Source organism: Cotesia glomerata, linkage group LG5, assembly GCF_020080835.1.
Source record: "Cotesia glomerata isolate CgM1 linkage group LG5, MPM_Cglom_v2.3, whole genome shotgun sequence".
NCBI lineage: Eukaryota > Metazoa > Arthropoda > Insecta > Hymenoptera > Braconidae > Cotesia > Cotesia glomerata.
This window is the reverse complement of record NC_058162.1, coordinates 24220690-24237934: the sequence shown is the minus strand read 5'-3', so window position 1 is coordinate 24237934 and position 17245 is coordinate 24220690. Positions and strand designations below refer to the sequence as shown.

The following is a 17245-nucleotide window of genomic DNA, read 5'->3' as shown; positions in this document are numbered from 1 at the left end:
CGGTGTTACAGTCACGGAAAATCGCCAAATTTGAAACATCGTCCGTGACTTTAAGAAATAACACGCGCCACACGGAGTTTCATCAATAACAAACATCAAAATGTCAAAATGTAAATGTGTACACAAATAAAAATTTTGTTTTAATTAAATAACATACATTCTGAGTTTTTAATTAATTAAAACTTTTTTATTGTTGTTTTTTGACTCTACGTAATATTTGTTAAAGAATTTTGTTAGAATAAACATATGGTAAAAGTTTTGTAACCTAAAAATTAAAAAATGATGGAACATACTCAGGTATTTATTTTTTTTTCATTAATCATAAATCATTAATTTTAAAAATATATTAGGGTAAGTGTGGGTATTACTGCAGGTGTAGGTATTACTGCAGATTTTCTTGTTTTAATTATCAATAAATAAGTTATGACTTTTTTGATTAAAAAAAAATTATTTCTGTTAAGGAAGTCCTTTCGCTCCAGTTGAGTCATAACAACTGTAGTAGTAAATTTTCAATAAATTAAAATACAAAACCCATAAAAATTCCTAAAATCCTAATATAAAATTGAGATGAAATGTATGTGGCATCAAACTATTCGTAACATGATTGGTCGAATATATCATAAGCATGAAAATATAGACAAATGCTATACTCAGGCGCAAAATTCAATTCTATCCTAATATAAAATTGAGATGAAATGTATGTGGCATCAAACTATTCGTAACGTGATTGGTCGAATATATCATAAGTATGAAAATATAAATGTTGCGCAAATTCAAATTCTAGTTAAAAAATAAATAGTCTATGAGGCATTAATCGTTGAAATTTTGAAAATTAAAAAAAAAAATAGTTAAATACAAAAATTAATTTGACTGTTGTAAATCAGCTGTTAGTAACCTGTCCGTGATTTGGCAACGCTTTATTTCGGTTGTTTACATTTTTATTTGCACAATATAACCTTAACCGTGTTTAACTTTTTGCAGTCAGTGTAAATAAATAAATTAATTAAAAATGTTTAGTCACAAAACCATAACATTCTAATGTCTCATGGCAGGAATGCTAGTATTTTTTAATTATTGTTTTATTTCTCAATTATGAATTATGAAAATTTGTTAACAATAAATTAACTAATAAGTATGCATGAAAAACATAAGCGCGTTAAAGTTTAGTTTGAATTTATTGAATGGTCTGAAGCTCGCGCGCTACGCAACGTTGCCAAATCTTTTGACTCCATTTTATTGTAGGTAACTCGAGAATTTTTTGTGATTTTTAAATATTAATTTCTCAATAAATATCTCGGTAACTGATATATTTTATTGCAAAAAAAGAAACCTGAATATTTCGAAAATCTGATTTTTAGTTTTTTTTTACTTCATCTAATCCATAACTGATAGTATAATTCGAGAAATACTACAAACGTCTGATTTTCTCGTAAGACTCTGAACAAATACTAACATTTAAAAATTTTATTTTTTCAAAAATTTGTCCGGTAAAGTATAATTTAAACCTCACTATAAGATAAATAAAGACCTTAACTATTAGAAAAAAATTAAATTTACTCATAATCTAATATTTTTTATTTTACATTGGCGGCGAAAGGACCTCCTTAAGAAAAAAAATTATTATTTCTTTACAAAAAGATATAAAATAAAAAATAAAAAAATCCAAGTAACCGATATGGTTGTATATGACTTTTGGACATTAAAAAAAATTTTGTTGTAAATTTAAAAATTAAAAGAAACAATTTTGGAACGTATTTAGTGTGCGTGGTTACGAAATATTTCACTTTTTATGAAATTCCTAAAATCTATCTTCTAGGACTTTTAAAAAAAATTGAAGTACACAATGACGCACACCAAGTACGTTTCAAAATTGTTTCTTTTAGTTTTTAAATTTACAACAAAATTTTTTTTAATTTCCGAAAATCATATACAACCATATCGGTTACTTGGATTTTTTAATTTTTTATTTTATATCTTTTTGTAAAGAAATAAAATTTTTTTTTCTTAAGGTAGTTGTTGCGTGATAGGCATTTCAACAGAAAATTATGAAATTTTTTTTATTGAAAGATAAATATATTAATAATTCACTACCAAAATTTCAGATCAACCCTGATAGCCACAGTTTCAGACCAACCAAGTTGGTGTCAGATAGTTGCCACCAACTTAGCGACAACTTGCGGTCAACTTCCGAATTTGTAACTGTTGGCGCCAAGTTGGCTACAAGTTTCTGAGAAAAAAGAGACCAATCTACTGCCGCAATATGTCGCCAAATTTCTTGAGAAACTTATCGTCAACTTGGTGTGAAAAAGTTTCAGAGCAACTTTTGCCGACAACTTGGTGACAACTTGGTGAACAAGTTGACACCAACCGAGTTACTTTCCAAGAGTTGCCGCCAAGTTGGTGACAAGTTGCGGCAGTAGATTGACAGAAAGTTGCGGCCAACTTTATTGCACCGTTTTTGAATACTTAATTTTAATTGCATCTTTACGTAGGTATAGAGATGGTAAAGTTAGTATGAAATCTTCCGTACCACTCGAGTGGGCCAAAGATTTCATACTAACTTTATCATCTCTCTATACCGCTACGTGTAAAAGATGCAATTTCAAAAATTAATTACTCAAAAACGGTGCGGTCAATTGATCTGAAATTTTGGTAGTGAATTATTAATATATTTATCTTTCAATAAAAAAAATTTCATAATTTTCTGTTGAAATGCCTATCACGCTACAACTACCTTAATAGTCTTATAAACGGGTTGCGGTCAACTAGTCAGATCGACAACATTCCAAATTATTAAAACTCTAGAAAATTTAAAATTCCGCTACATTCAAAGTTTATAAAATACATTAGCTTAAATAGAATAACAGCCGAAAAACAATTTTGTAAATTATAAAACACCGGGTTATCGAATAAAAGTAAATATAAATCTTATATTCCTCAAGAGTTAAAATTAATTTGATTTCGAAAAAGGGTTGTTCCGACGTATATTCATCCGAATACTCATCTATCCGAATAATGATTCGGCCGAAAATTACTCATCCAAAAAATTGGAAGTTTTTCTTAGATGGTCCACCTTTACAATCATGAAATTTGAGTGTTTTCCATACATGCTTGTAAATTAAAATAAAATTAATTTTCAAAAATTAATTAATTTAAAATTAATTAAAAAAAATTTCTAATCTAAATATAAAATTATTTACATTTTTCGGCTAAATGCGTGTTCGTCTGTTCATTCATTTTGGCGTATAAATTTTCGTTGTTATGTTTTTTAATTTATTGAGACTTTGTAACTTTGAAAGATTCTATTAATATAGCTTTAGATTTTTCTTTATTTAAGATTATATTTTTCGGAATTTTAAAATTTGTAAAATTAATTATTTTAAATTACATTTAATATTTACTTTCTAAGTTCTAGTAATTTATTAATTCGGAATGTTGTTAGTCTGACTAGTTGACTGCAACCCTTATAAACGTGGACTTGGCGCGATTTTTTAACAGTGAAACTGTTTTTGTTCGGATTTCAGTATTTTTTGTAATTATAATAAAAATTGACAATTTTAATTTAATACATTTCCGGTGGAAAACTATCCCCTTTAAGCTATAGTTCATGTAAAAGTTATTCTTGCGCCGCCTGGCGTGTGTAATTCCAAGCTGTCAAATATCTTTTTTTCACTGTAGTTTCCCATCTATTATAAGATTAGCATGCATCTTTATATTATTTAGTCTCTGGCCGTCCGCTTTTTACATAAGAAAAAAAGTTAAAATCTAAAAATCTGGGTCGCTATAGTTTGTGCTGATTATTTTTAATAATTTTAAATAGAAATTATAAAGATAATTGATAATAATCAAGTAATACGCGTAATAAAAAGCATGAACTACTATTATAAAATATCATATAAAAAAAAAATCAAAATAAATTTAAAAAAAAATTAGTAACCTCAAAAAACTGTTCTGCTTACGGTATATCAGCCCCCTGCCACTCCGTGTATCAAAAAGCGAGTCTATGTTGTCACACTCGGCAGAGTGCGCTAGTAGTACAGTTGCATGATTACCTTGACGAGAGCACTAAGATATTTAATTCACTTTTATTTAAAAATAAATTTAACTTTAATAATCTTATAATTATCAAGTTTTCCACTTTTTTAAATATATAATTTTCTATCAATATATTTTTTTTAGAATATTTCAAGTACTAATAATTATTTTATTATGTTTATAATAATAAAATAACTCGATTAAAAATATAAATTATGCACCAGATGTTTTAATAAATAAATCATTTTTAAAAATAATTACAAACAATCTTTATTCATAATTAGAATTTTACAAAAATAATCAGAGTAAATAAAGTCAATTACATATTTTTATATAAGGCTTTTAGCTAGAACAAAATTTAGCTTGTTTCTTTTTCAATTGATTTTGTTTTTTATTGCTTTTATTCATTTGTGAAGTATATTGTTGCATTCGTAATCTAATGTAGTAAGTTATAGCAGATAATAGGAGTTCTCCGGCATGTATAGGACAAGGAAATCTTAAAATATTAGAAGAAATCACCTCAGTCATAACATCTTCAAATATATGTACAGACTCGCAGTTCTTTTGAAAAATTACTTGAGTTTTTGATGAAGAAATAAAAATTTTGATTTGGATGCATGAAAGGTTGATCAGACTTGATATTAAAATTTAAATAATCATCTTCGGACAAATATACGGAACAGTCACGAATGCCTTTTTGACATTGTTCGCAAGTCGTACTTTTATAAATACGCGAAACTACAACCTCAGTAGCGTAATATAATATGCAATCCAACGTTTGAGATTCGTTATAGTCGTGGTCAAGATTTATGTTGAAATCATTATCTTCTAAATTATCAATTTTAACAGCCTCGATTAATTTTTTAGCGCTTCAGTAATTTTAATTGATTCAGTTGAAGATTTTTGAGAGTAGATAGATTTAAGTTCTGATAAAGTAACGAGAGGTTCTTTTGAAGTCACTGTACAGTTTCCAGATTTAGGAGGTTTTAAAAATATTAAATAATGATAGGATTTTATAAATCTGTAGAAAAGTGGGAAAGTTGGGATGGTCATTGGATCCACTTGCCTGTCTAACTGTGCCAAAACCTCTATATAAAATAATGTGGAAGAAAGTAAATAAGCATTAGTATAAAAATTATATATTCGCTAACTTAATTGTAACTACGTTTGATGTATAATCTGTAAATTAATATTGTTAGTATCTTACTTGAGCAGCGAGTGAAGGATCCATTGTTGTTTGTATAAACTTATTGTCTTAAACAAGTAACATTATAAGCAAGCAATGTCTTAAACAAGTGATAGTTATAAATCATTGTTTGAACATTTACAATGAATTGTTTAAGACAATAAATTCGAGTCTAAAAGTTATCAGTAAGCAGAAGAGTAAAGCACACAAATTGTTAGAGCGCTCTATTGTTAATTGTTAAATTAAAGCGTTATAATTCTGATACTATCACTACTTTATGACCAATTATTATTATGTACTATTAATTGCTCTAAAATTGAGCGAACCTCTAAAGAATCCTGATTAATTCTTCCTGTTGGAACTGCTGGAAATCCGTATTTTCGGTCAATAGCCGAACAATATCCAGGGAAGATTGTAGCGTTACTCGAAGTCCTTCTGCCGTTGGAATTGTTAAAAAAGTTGTGTCAGGTATTTCCTTCTTAATGAAATTTTCTTCCCAGTCATTTAATTTTTGTAGTGATAGCTCAATAACCTGCAATAATGAAATCATAAGTAATATGTTAACCGATAATTTCTTATTGGATATTTTAAAAATATCAACAAATGAAAATTACTTTAAAATCTTCATTATTAGGCAGCACTCCTTTACTTTCATGCCGATTAAGAGCATCAAACATCTGATTTATCCACGAACAAAATTCCGCCGTACTTTCCCAAGAGTTCAATTCAGGGTCGTTGGCTGCATATTTTCTTAGTGCATTAGCTACTGATTGACTAAATACCTAAAATAATATAAGTATAAATTTACAGATAAAAAATAAAAGTACGTACAGTAATTGCGTTATTTACTTGAACAGCGAGCCTAACTCGCATTTTTGACGAAGTATTTAAGTCTAAATGCTCATTATTTATCTTGGGACACATCCTTAACTTTCCTGGAAACTGACTATCCTTATCATATAAATCTTTAAAATGCTGCCATTCAATTGGAGATTTGTCAGGATCAATCTTAATAGAAAAAAAAAAAAAAATATTGATCAAATTATTTTTACCATCGAAATAGCATTTTGTTTCATACCTGATAATATCCAGTTTTATGTAAGCGGTTTCTAATAGTCTTAATGAGATGAGGAGTATCTGAAAACACAAAAACTTTCCGATCCGCTTCACTGGGATGGTTAAAATAATTTTTAAAATTTTCTTTTCGGCCACTCATCCCTAAAATTGTCCAAAACTTTCTGTTTGTAGTCGCACCATCAGTAATTACACCATGTATCTTTGCATTTGATTTTTCCAGTAATATTATTGCTTTTACAATAAGCTGAGACAAAAACTTGACCACTGACAGGACCATGAGAACCAAATACAGCTACAGGCTGAGTGTATGTATCGTATAAAGGTTGAAACATTAGCACTAACCCGTGATTAGCCTTATCATTCATTGTAATCACTTTATTACTTTCTTCGCCAAAGTCCTCTAAGCCGACATAAGTAAGATTTTGTGAGCGCACGTTAACACTTTCGCGACAGCTTATTTCATCTAATAGCAAAGACACCATGCCTACAAATTTCTTCTTTTTTACTCAAAAAATTAGTGAATGCTTCGAAAAATTCTGAGTCAAATCCACACTGTGTGTTTATCGATGCAAGATTCCTGAAAAAAGCAAAAATATGAAGCTATTTTATTTTAATAAATCACTTTACATAGATAAATATAAGAAACATAGTTATCACTAAAACTTAGATAAATACATATTTTATGGAATTTTTCATTTGTTATTAGAAATTAAAATCCGATTTTACCTTCTCATTGTACTGACGCATGGTAATGGCAAAATGTTATTATCACGGATAAAATTATATCCTGAAACAGACCGCATGTATAGCAACATACATAACATCAACCAGTTCTCAGAGTATCGACGGCCGCTAGAATTTTGCAGTGTGATGCTTTCAAGATTTCTTGAACTACATCACATTGATTTTTAGCAACATCATTCGAACGTAATTTATTAAGAACACTAGCTTCAGATTTTTTGAGACATTGTCTTTTGACAGGTTTTCAAATTTTTCGTAATGTTCTAATCGCAAACTGCAACTGATTTTTCCGCTGTATGGATCTACTTAATTTTTGTTTCAATTTTTTCACGTGGTCATTGCCAGAATTTACTTTAGCATGTGACTTGAATTTACTCGAAAGTACATTACTTTTTTATTTATTGATCTAGAATCTTGCAAATTTGTGTTGTTGCGTTTCCTTTTTCTGACTAAGGCTCTACTTGCATTATGACACGCATTACATTGCGTTGAGTGGCATAAGAGAGTGCATGTCTCACGTCTTACCATGTTCCTTTTATCTATAACTAACGCATCAGAATTTTCATACTCATTGATATCAGGAATTACAATACCTCGACAAACTTTTAGAGAGTTAACCTGGCGTAAATACTCCTCCAAATCGTTGACACTTGTGATACTTTTACATTAAAGTAAGGCGAGACATTTAAAGGCTTATCTAGTATATGTGTATATAATTCCAACTTTGAGTCGACTATCACCTCTTTCAGATTGAAACTTAAATATTTTCCATCGATCATATCGCATATAAGATAAGAAAAGCTGATCAGAGACTCTTCTTTATATTTTATATTATTACGCATCCATGAACTTGGTAATTCCATATTACTAGTCAATAAAGCTTCAAAATTAAATACTTCCACTGAATTACAACAACTATTTGCTTCCAAAGCTTCCAAATTATTTATAATATTTGCTGGCGTGTCAGTGTATAAACAAACATCAGAAGATTGACCCACTTGAAGCTCCTCAAGCCTGTCCACAGTATTAATATTGACAGAAAATGTATCAACAACTTGCTTTTCTGATGCATTACTATGATCAGGAACTAGATTTACTTCTGAAGTCTCAGGGTTAGCATCAATGTCATTATCAGATGATATCACCTCTGTCCAAGGAAATAAACTAGGTACAGCTCCAGGTGCTAGTCGCGGTCGCCGATATGGTGACTGAAAGTATTTACAAAACATTTAAAAAATGTTCATTAATTTTTTAAAATCATCAGTATAATTATTGATAAGAAAATTAACTTACTACTCCCAGAACTTCTCCTTCTGGACCTAACAACTGTCGACTTCGAATTATATCTCCAGCTAAAAAATGTTTGTCACAAACCACTTGTGTTTTTGAAACTAATGTGTTGGGTCTTTTTATTGCAATTTGCCACTGCTCCTTTAATTTTTCATCTTTGGGCACAGAAAAAAAATGAACTTTTTCAAAGTTCGATTTGTAACCAGAAGTACATCCTGGTACTAAACAACCCGGCATGTTCTTAATATATATTTCTCATTTTAAATCACTCAATACAAGGTTTAGCTCAAAGTTTTGATTATTTTTATTTATTTATTGATAAATTATTAATAGAAATCATACGCGTTTGCTATTTCATTTATTCAGTTCTAATATTATTATTTTTATTTAAAGTTTAGTGTGCTCCGCATGAAATAGCAGCTTGTAATCAGCTGTCGTGCAACTAGACTACTAGCGCCCTCAAAAAGAACTAAAATCTTGTGACATACTAGTTTACTCTTTTTACTTTATCGCTCGTTCTAGCCCCAGGGGGCTGCTCGGTAGTCTGGCTTGAGAGCGGAACTTGGCGCCAGACTCTATCGAGTCTGTTGATACGTTAAGGCTGTGTTACTTATTATTTAGATTATGAAGAATTCTCGTTATTACATTAAACTAATAATTTTTTTTTTTTTGATAAGTTTTTGTTCATTTTTAAGTAAATCCTAAAATATAGCCGTTCTGCAGTAATAGGTACACAGTAACTGGATCAGTTGCAGTAATGGACACGCAGTAATAGGAGCAAGCTACTTTAAGACCTGCAGTAATACATGCATTTAGACTTCTTTTTAAATGCTTATTATTTAACGAAAATATTTGTTTCTCTCATTGTTGATTTTATGTTGGGTTAATAATGAGTCAAACTTTTGTTTAAAAAAAAAAAGTTATTATTATCTTGAGAAAATTTTATAAAAATGCTTTCGAAGTGAGACTTACGAAAAAAACTGCAGTAATACCCACACTTACCCTAACCAATTTTATTTTTATTTTAGCTTTGGTAAAAGGTTTAAGGTAGTACCCTCGCCAGAGTCGTTTTCTTAGGATTTTTTTTTAACTTCGGCAGATTAATATTCATATAATTCTGCGTCGATTGGCGCAATTTGAAAATTTTTGACCATTTAGTTTCAGAGATATTTAATTTCAAAGTTTGAGTTTTGAACGCTCTTTTACATTGCGGTATACGGGATATCGAAAAGTTTACCTACAAACATTTTTATATCTCAGAAACTTTTCTTAGGATTCTTTTAAAAAACTAGGGTAACGTTAACTAACAACTAAACAATTTTTTAAAAATAATTTCATTGATAATTACCACACAGTTTCAGAGATATTTATTAATAAGTAATGAAAAATTTACCAGACTTTAGCCGAGGAGGGGATACGTTAATAAAACTGTGGCAACAACGCAAGTTATGCGAGCCGCGACAATATGAGACGCGCATGCGCTGAAAAATTTGAAAAGTTTAATTTACTTTAAGTGTAACATTATAGTTATTAATTTTATTTATTTAAAAAAAAAAGTAACAATGATTATTTTATGAAAATAAGTATTTTTCTATATTTATAAAAATTCAAAAAGTTAATAAGTTGAATATAATAATATATATTAATCTTTCATAAGTTATAAAAATAATAGTCAGATGAAATAATAAAAAAAATACTAAAATTTAAAATCCGTAAATACATCAACATAAAAAATTCAATTACTGATTTTTCTGAAAAAACAAAACAATATTGTCAATTATTTTTTTTCTATTTGTTATTTGCATATTTGCTAGTGATTTCTGTCGGTTTTGAAGGACGTTGTTTTTATGAATCGTCCTTTATAAGTCAATTTTTCAGACATTGTAATTATATTTCCGAATAAATGTATGTAAATAAATAAATAAACGCATGTGTCAAAACAGAGGTTAATCTACAGTTAGTCCAAAACACTACAGTATAACCACTATAAAATATCTTAACGCTCACGCAGTGTTGCCAGACTTTTCAAACGATCAGTTTCTCGTTTGTGATTGGCTAAAATAAGTACATAAACAGCAAAAAGTTTTAGGCTTGTCAATAATGACTCTAAAGTATATGTACCATACACTCTAGCACAAACTTTTGACGACGGAAGTCGCGAGGGTACTACCTTAAAAACTCAAAAAAAGGTAATGATTGTTAAATTTTTTATAATAATAATAATAATGTCTGCTAATTTTAGTACAATTTTGAATGGACATTATTTATTGACGATAACAATAATATAAATGTTATGAATTTTTTTTTTAGATGTCAAATAGCTTAAAAAAAATGAGAACTTCTGTTCACTTTAATACACCAAAAACTTCACAGTCGCCGAGAAATCCAAAATATCCTAGCAAATTAATTCCAACTCGCAACAAGTAAGTTTTAATTAAAGAAATTAAAATTTCGTTTACTTTCTTATGAAAATTAATTTAGCAGATATTTAATAATTTTTTGAAGAAATAAATTTGTTCCGAAAAATAATGTTTAAAAAATTGAATTTAAATAGTAATTTTTTTTGTCATAATTAATTTCTTAAAAAAATTCTCAAAATTATCATATATCTGCTGAATTAATTTTAATGAAGTTGACAGAAATTTTTTAATAATTTTATAGCAATTGAATTGTTATGAAAAAAAATTTCCCATGTGAAAATTGATGAAAATTAAGTTAGCTATTATTCAAAAATTTTATGAAAATTAATTTAACAGATATTTAATAATTTTAAGAATTTTTGTAACAATTTGTGGCAAAAAAAAATTAACATGTAGAAATTTGAAAAAATTATAAATGTAATTTTCTTTAAATAATTTTTTAGAGTAAATTTGTTTGTTAAAAAAAATTAATAAATGGTCAAGTGGCTTTTAACTTCAATTTCATTACTTTATCTTCAATTTTTTCAACTAATTATTAATAAAAAAAAAAAAAACTAATTGCTAATTTGATACTGAAATTTGGAGACACCTGTCAATTTTTAGAATTTTATCCAATAATTTATTAGAAAAAAAAAATTTTACAAGTAAAAATGATAAAAAACTATTAATGTAATTTTTATAAAATATTTCATTGATCCTAATTTATTTTTCAAATAAATTAAACTAAAAATTATTCCATTTTAATTGACGGATAAGTTATTTAGAATTAAAGAGTTATTAGTTAATTTATTGTTAACAAATTTTCATAATTCATAATTGAAAAATTAAACAATAATTAAAAAATACTAGCATTCCTGCCATGAGACATTAGAATGTTATGGTTTTATGACTAAACATTTTTAATTAATTTATTTATTTACACTGACTGCAAAAAGTTAAACACGGTTAAGGTTATATTGTGCAAATAAAAATGTAAACAACCGAAATAAAGCGTTGCCAAATCACGGACAGGTTACTAACAGCTGATTTACAACAGTCAAATTAATTTTTGTATTTAACTATTTTTTTTTTTTAATTTTCAAAATTTCAACGATTAATGCCTCATAGACTATTTATTTTTTAATTTTAGGAATTTTTATGGGTTTTGTATTTTAATTTATTGAAAATTTACTACTACAGTTGTTATGACTCAACTGGAGCGAAAGGACTTCCTTAAGTTGGTACCAATTGTAAATTTTTATTATAATTACAAAAAATACTAAAATCCGAACAAAAACAGTTTCACTGTAAAAAATCGCGCCAAGTCCACGTTCATAAGATTATTAAGAAAAAAAAATTTGTATTTTTCTTTATAAAAATATATAAAATAAAAAAATTAAAAAATCCAAGTAACCGATATGATTGTTTATGATTTTCGGAAATTAAAAAAAATTTTGTTATAAATTTAAAAATTAAGAAAAAAATTTTGGGACGTACTTGGTGTGCGTCATTGTGTATTTCAATTTTTTTAAATTTTGCAACCGCGCACACTAAATACGTTCCAAACTTTTTTTTTAATTTTTAAATTTGTAACAAAATTTTTTTTAATTTCCGAAAATCATAAACAATCATATCGGTTACTTGGATTTTTTAATTTTTTTATTTTATATATTTTTGTAAAGAAAAAAACAAATTTTTTTTTCTTAATAGTCTTATGAACGTGGACTTGGCGCGATTTTTTTACAGTGAAACTTTTTTTGTTCGGATTCTTGCTACCTCTTCGCATTTCATTTCTTCTGTCAAACACTTCATTTTTTTACCCCATTTCGTCGGGTATTTATTTAAAATTCCTCTTATCTCTTCTCTCAGGCATATTTTCGGCCATCTTCGCTCTTCCATTTTTGTTATCTCTACAATATATCTCCAAAATCTTTCAACAATTACCCAGCTAACCTCTTCCTCTCCTATTTCTCTTCTTATCCCTCGCGGTTTTTGAAATACCGTAAATTTTCGGTATTAATGCGTTTACTGTAAATTTACCGTTATAATTCTGAAATAATACGGTATTTCTGTGGTCATTTTGGCCAGTTTTTTTACTATAGTTATACAGCATTTCTACCGTACTTTTGCTGCAAAGTTCAGAAATAATACTATAAAATTACTGTAAAACTCTAGAACTTTTACCGTAAAAAATCTATGTATTAACTATAATTTTAAAGTAATAAAATCGTATTTCTACGGTAAAAATACCAAAGATATACTATAATTTTGCCGCGTTTATACTGATATAATTAAAGATATAATCCTTTCTATATACCGTAAGATGGACGGCTGTGTTTATTACTCGGTGAGTCTTATTAGGTGACTGAGTAATTAGATATGGATAGTGTCTCTGATAGCTCAACTGGTAGAGCATTCGGCGCGTAACTAAATGATCTGAGTTCGAATCCCGGTCTAGACTAAAAAAAATTATTAATAATAATAACAATCGAGAAATTAGTTTATCAACCTCTTAAAAATAATTCACGATAATTTATAATATTATAAAAAAAAATTTCAAGCTATTGAAAAATAGTAGTAAAGCAGCATATTTTTGGTATTTTGCCGATAATAGAAAGTAGGGATCTTCTTTTCCGGTTTTTTGCTGCAATAATGCCGCAGATATACAGTAAATATGCGGTATATTTACGGTTTAAATGCTGTAAATATACCGAAACTTTTCTATTGTATTGCCATAAATATTCTGAATTTATTTCGTAATTTTTTCATAATAATTCGACAAAAAAACTGGCTAAAATAACTGAAGTATTACGGTAAAAATACAGCATTTATATCGTATAAATACCGAATTTTTACGGCATTTCCAAAACCGTGAGGGATACTTCTGAAGAGTAATTAATAATAAATCAAAAATCAACATCTAGAAAATAAAAATTCAAATAAAATAATTATTTTAATTAATTTTTAGACTTGACTCTTACAATGTAATTAAATACCCAGTAACAACAGAGTCCGCGATGAAAAAAATAGAAGACAGCAATACCTTGGTCTTCATCGTGAACCGCCAGGCAAATAAAAACCACATCGAATCATCAGTCAAGAAGCTGTACAACGTCAGCGTAGCTACTATAAATCTTACCAATTCTCCAGGAGGCGATAAAAAAGCCTACGTCCGTCTCACAGAGGAACACGATGCCCTGGACGTCGCTAACAAGATTGGTATCATCTAGATTTAAAATAAAGGATTTCAAAAATTAAAAAATTCGCGGTAAATGTTTCTCGACAGGCGGCGCTTAAGTCGCGAGATGAAATTAAATAAAGATGAGGTATCTTAGATTTATTAAAAAAAATTTAACTATTTATTTAAATTGAAGGGTAATAAAATTTGTTATTTGAAAATTTTAATTTTGTGAGTATTTTTAGTTATTAATTATTGATTGACATTCAAAAAATTCCCCAGGTGATTTTTCAGCTTTTCAGCTGATCAACGGGCCACGTGGTAGGTAGTCCAACTATTTAGAAATCTTATTAAGAGTCCTTTTTTCTTTGGTCACGACGATATAAAATGGCTCCAAAGCCGAAGCCTACAGAAAAAGCTGGTGAGTTTAAAAAATATTATGATAATTATTGTGATTAAAAAGTGAAAAAGTTAATGAATTAATTTATTTGATTTTTTTTAGTTTATTTTTGTTAGAAAATGTGATTTTTTTAAAATTGGTTATGGTACTGGCTAACCAAAAAAAATATGTGTCACATGGCGCATGTTTAACCTTTTATATAATTTAAACTAGTGAATCTTTTTTTTAATTTTAATAATTTTTTTAAAAATAAATAAAATATGTAACAACAAAAATTTTTAAAATGCTTCTAAAAATTTTTAAAATGAATGTAAATTTTTTTTTTTATTTATATTTAGATTTAAATTATTTTTTTATGATGATTGATAATAATTTTAATTATAGATTAATCATAATAAATAAGAAAATTGTTATGTATTTGGGAATTATATTGTGTTGATAACAATTCTTGTTATATTTTTTTGAATGTGTTACTAATAAATTTCTTACTTTCAGCGGCTGGAAGCTCGGCTGAAAAGAAAACCCAGAAGAAGGAGGAGAAAAAACCAGCGACCGCTGCGACAGCGTCGAAGGTTACTAAGCCTGGTTCATCAAAAAAGCCAGCACCAGCACCCAAAACTGCAGCTACTAAATCTGCAGCTAAACCGGCAGCGAAGCCAGTTGCTAAGCCAGCAGCCAAGCCTGTGACTGCCAAGCCCAAGGTAGTTAAACATGCTGCCAAGAAAATCCCCAAGGGAGGAAAGGCTGCGCCTTTGCAAAAGGCTTTGAAGACCCAGAAGAAGGTAATTTTTTTATTTCAATCATCAAATTAATCATTTAAAATTAGTTTAATTGTCGAATTGGTTACTAATAAGAGTATGATTGCAGGTTTTGAAGGGTGTTCATGGATCCCGTGTCCGTAAGATCCGTACCTCGGTACACTTCCACAGGCCGAAGACTTTCAGACCGCCAAGAAACCCCAAGTACCCCAAGAAATCGGTTCCTAACAGAAACCGGTATGTTTTTTATCTTTCTAATTTTTTACATTCAAAATATTTCGCTATTAATTTATAATCAACTGTATTGATTGATTATTTAATTGACGGCGTGAAATAATAAAATTTGTTGATGATATTAATCCGATGATTTCTTACAGCATGGACGCCTACAATGTCATCAAGTTCCCGTTGACAACGGAAGCTGCGATGAAGAAAATCGAAGACAACAACACCCTGGTCTTCATTGTACACACCAGAGCCAACAAACACCACATCAAGGCCTCTGTGAAAAAGTTGTACGACATTGACGTCGCCAAAGTAAATACTTTGATCAGACCCGATGGAATTAAGAAGGCTTACGTTCGTCTCGCCCGTGACTACGATGCGCTGGATGTTGCCAACAAAATCGGCATCATATAAGTCTTTTTTCTTTATGTATAATTCCTATCAAATGATTAAAGTAACAAAAAAATTATCTACTTTGTTTTCATTTCAGACGTCTATTCCTTCTGATTAATTTATAAGTCTTACAAATATTTTATATCATCTTTTTTATTTCCAATTGGAAGGAAGAATATTTATTCGAAAGCTATTATTAAGATAAAAACTATTAGGCTGCATTCAAAAATCCTCTATCTCTAGATACATAATTAAGAAATGACCTTATATCTTGTGAACTATTGACATTTTTAAAGATATAAGCTCACTCTGACATTATACTCATCGAGACCTTTCATTTGAGTACCCACATCAATTTTTCATATATTTATATATATTATATACATGTATATATAAAAAATATATCAAAAATGCATGTGGGTACTTAAATTAAAGCTCTTGGTGAGTGTAATATCGGGATAAGCTTATATCTTTAAAAATATCAATAATTAAGAAATGACCTTTTCAACTATTCACATTTTTAAAGATATAAGCTCATACCGATGTTACACTCATCGAGACCTTTCATTTGAGTACCCACATCAATTTTTCATATATTTATATATTTATATATATGTATATATGAAAAATATATCAAAAATTCATGTGGGTACTCAAATGAAAGCTCCTGATGAGTGTAACATCGGGATGAGCTGTATAATTCCTATCAAATGATTAAAATAACAAAAAAATTATCTACTTTGTTTTCATTTCAGACGTCTATTCCTTCTGATTAATTTATAAGTCTTACAAATATTTTATATCATCTTTTTTATTTTCAATTGGAAGGAAGAATATTTATTCGAAAGCTATTATTAAGATAAAAACTATTAGGCTGCATTCAAAAATCCTCTATCTCTAGATACATAATTAAGAAATGACCTTATATCTTGTGAACTATTGACATTTTTAAAGATATAAGCTCACTCTGACATTATACTCATCGAGACTTTTCATTTGAGTACCCACATCAATTTTTCATATATTTATATATATTATATACATGTATATATAAAAAATATATCAAAAATGCATGTGGGTACTTAAATGAAAGCTCTTGGTGAGCGTAATATCGGGATAAGCTTATATCTTTAAAAATATCAATAGTTAAGAAATGACCTTTTCAACTATTCACATTTTTAAAGATATAAGCTCATACCGATGTTACACTCATCGAGACCTTTCATTTGAGTACCCACATCAATTTTTCATATATTTATATATTTATATATATGTATATATGAAAAATATATCAAAAATTCATGTGGGTACTCAAATGAAAGCTCCTGATGAGTGTAACATCGGGATGAGCTTATATCTTAAAAAATGTCAATAGTTAAGAAATGACATTGTATCTTATCAACTAATGATATTTTTAAAGATATAAGCTGATTTCGAAATTACACTCATCGAGACCTTTCATTTGAGTACCCACATCAATTTTTCATATATTTATATATTTATATACATATATTATATATATGTATATATGAAAAATATATCAAAAATGCATGTGGGTACTCA

The 17245-nt window shown here is 28.5% G+C and overlaps 2 protein-coding genes across 2 annotated transcripts; both read left to right on the top strand.

Annotated features, from left to right (window-relative positions):
* The first annotated feature begins 95 nt into the window (after window positions 1-95).
* On the top strand, window positions 96-14281 carry LOC123265651 (60S ribosomal protein L23a-like). The gene is made up of 4 exons (XM_044729480.1): window positions 96-297; window positions 10640-10752; window positions 13697-14103; window positions 14189-14281. The coding sequence occupies exons 1-3, from the start codon at window positions 280-282 to the stop codon at window positions 13956-13958; spliced, it is 393 nt and encodes a 130-aa protein (XP_044585415.1). The 5' UTR covers window positions 96-279; the 3' UTR covers window positions 13959-14103; window positions 14189-14281.
* Window positions 14198-15758, top strand: LOC123265647 (60S ribosomal protein L23a-like). The gene is made up of 4 exons (XM_044729475.1): window positions 14198-14327; window positions 14802-15088; window positions 15174-15301; window positions 15442-15758. The coding sequence occupies exons 1-4, from the start codon at window positions 14294-14296 to the stop codon at window positions 15701-15703; spliced, it is 711 nt and encodes a 236-aa protein (XP_044585410.1). The 5' UTR covers window positions 14198-14293; the 3' UTR covers window positions 15704-15758.
* The last annotated feature ends 1487 nt before the right edge of the window (window positions 15759-17245 follow it).

Coding starts and splice junctions, on each gene's coding strand:
- LOC123265651 (XM_044729480.1), top strand. Junction 10,753..13,696: donor TTAATTCCAACTCGCAACAA/GTAAGTTTTAAT, acceptor ATTAATTTTTAG/ACTTGACTCTTACAATGTAA.
- LOC123265647 (XM_044729475.1), top strand. CDS start 14,294: ATGGCTCCAAAGCCGAAGCCTACAGAAAAAGCTG. Junction 15,089..15,173: donor CTTTGAAGACCCAGAAGAAG/GTAATTTTTTTA, acceptor GTATGATTGCAG/GTTTTGAAGGGTGTTCATGG. Junction 15,302..15,441: donor TCGGTTCCTAACAGAAACCG/GTATGTTTTTTA, acceptor GATTTCTTACAG/CATGGACGCCTACAATGTCA.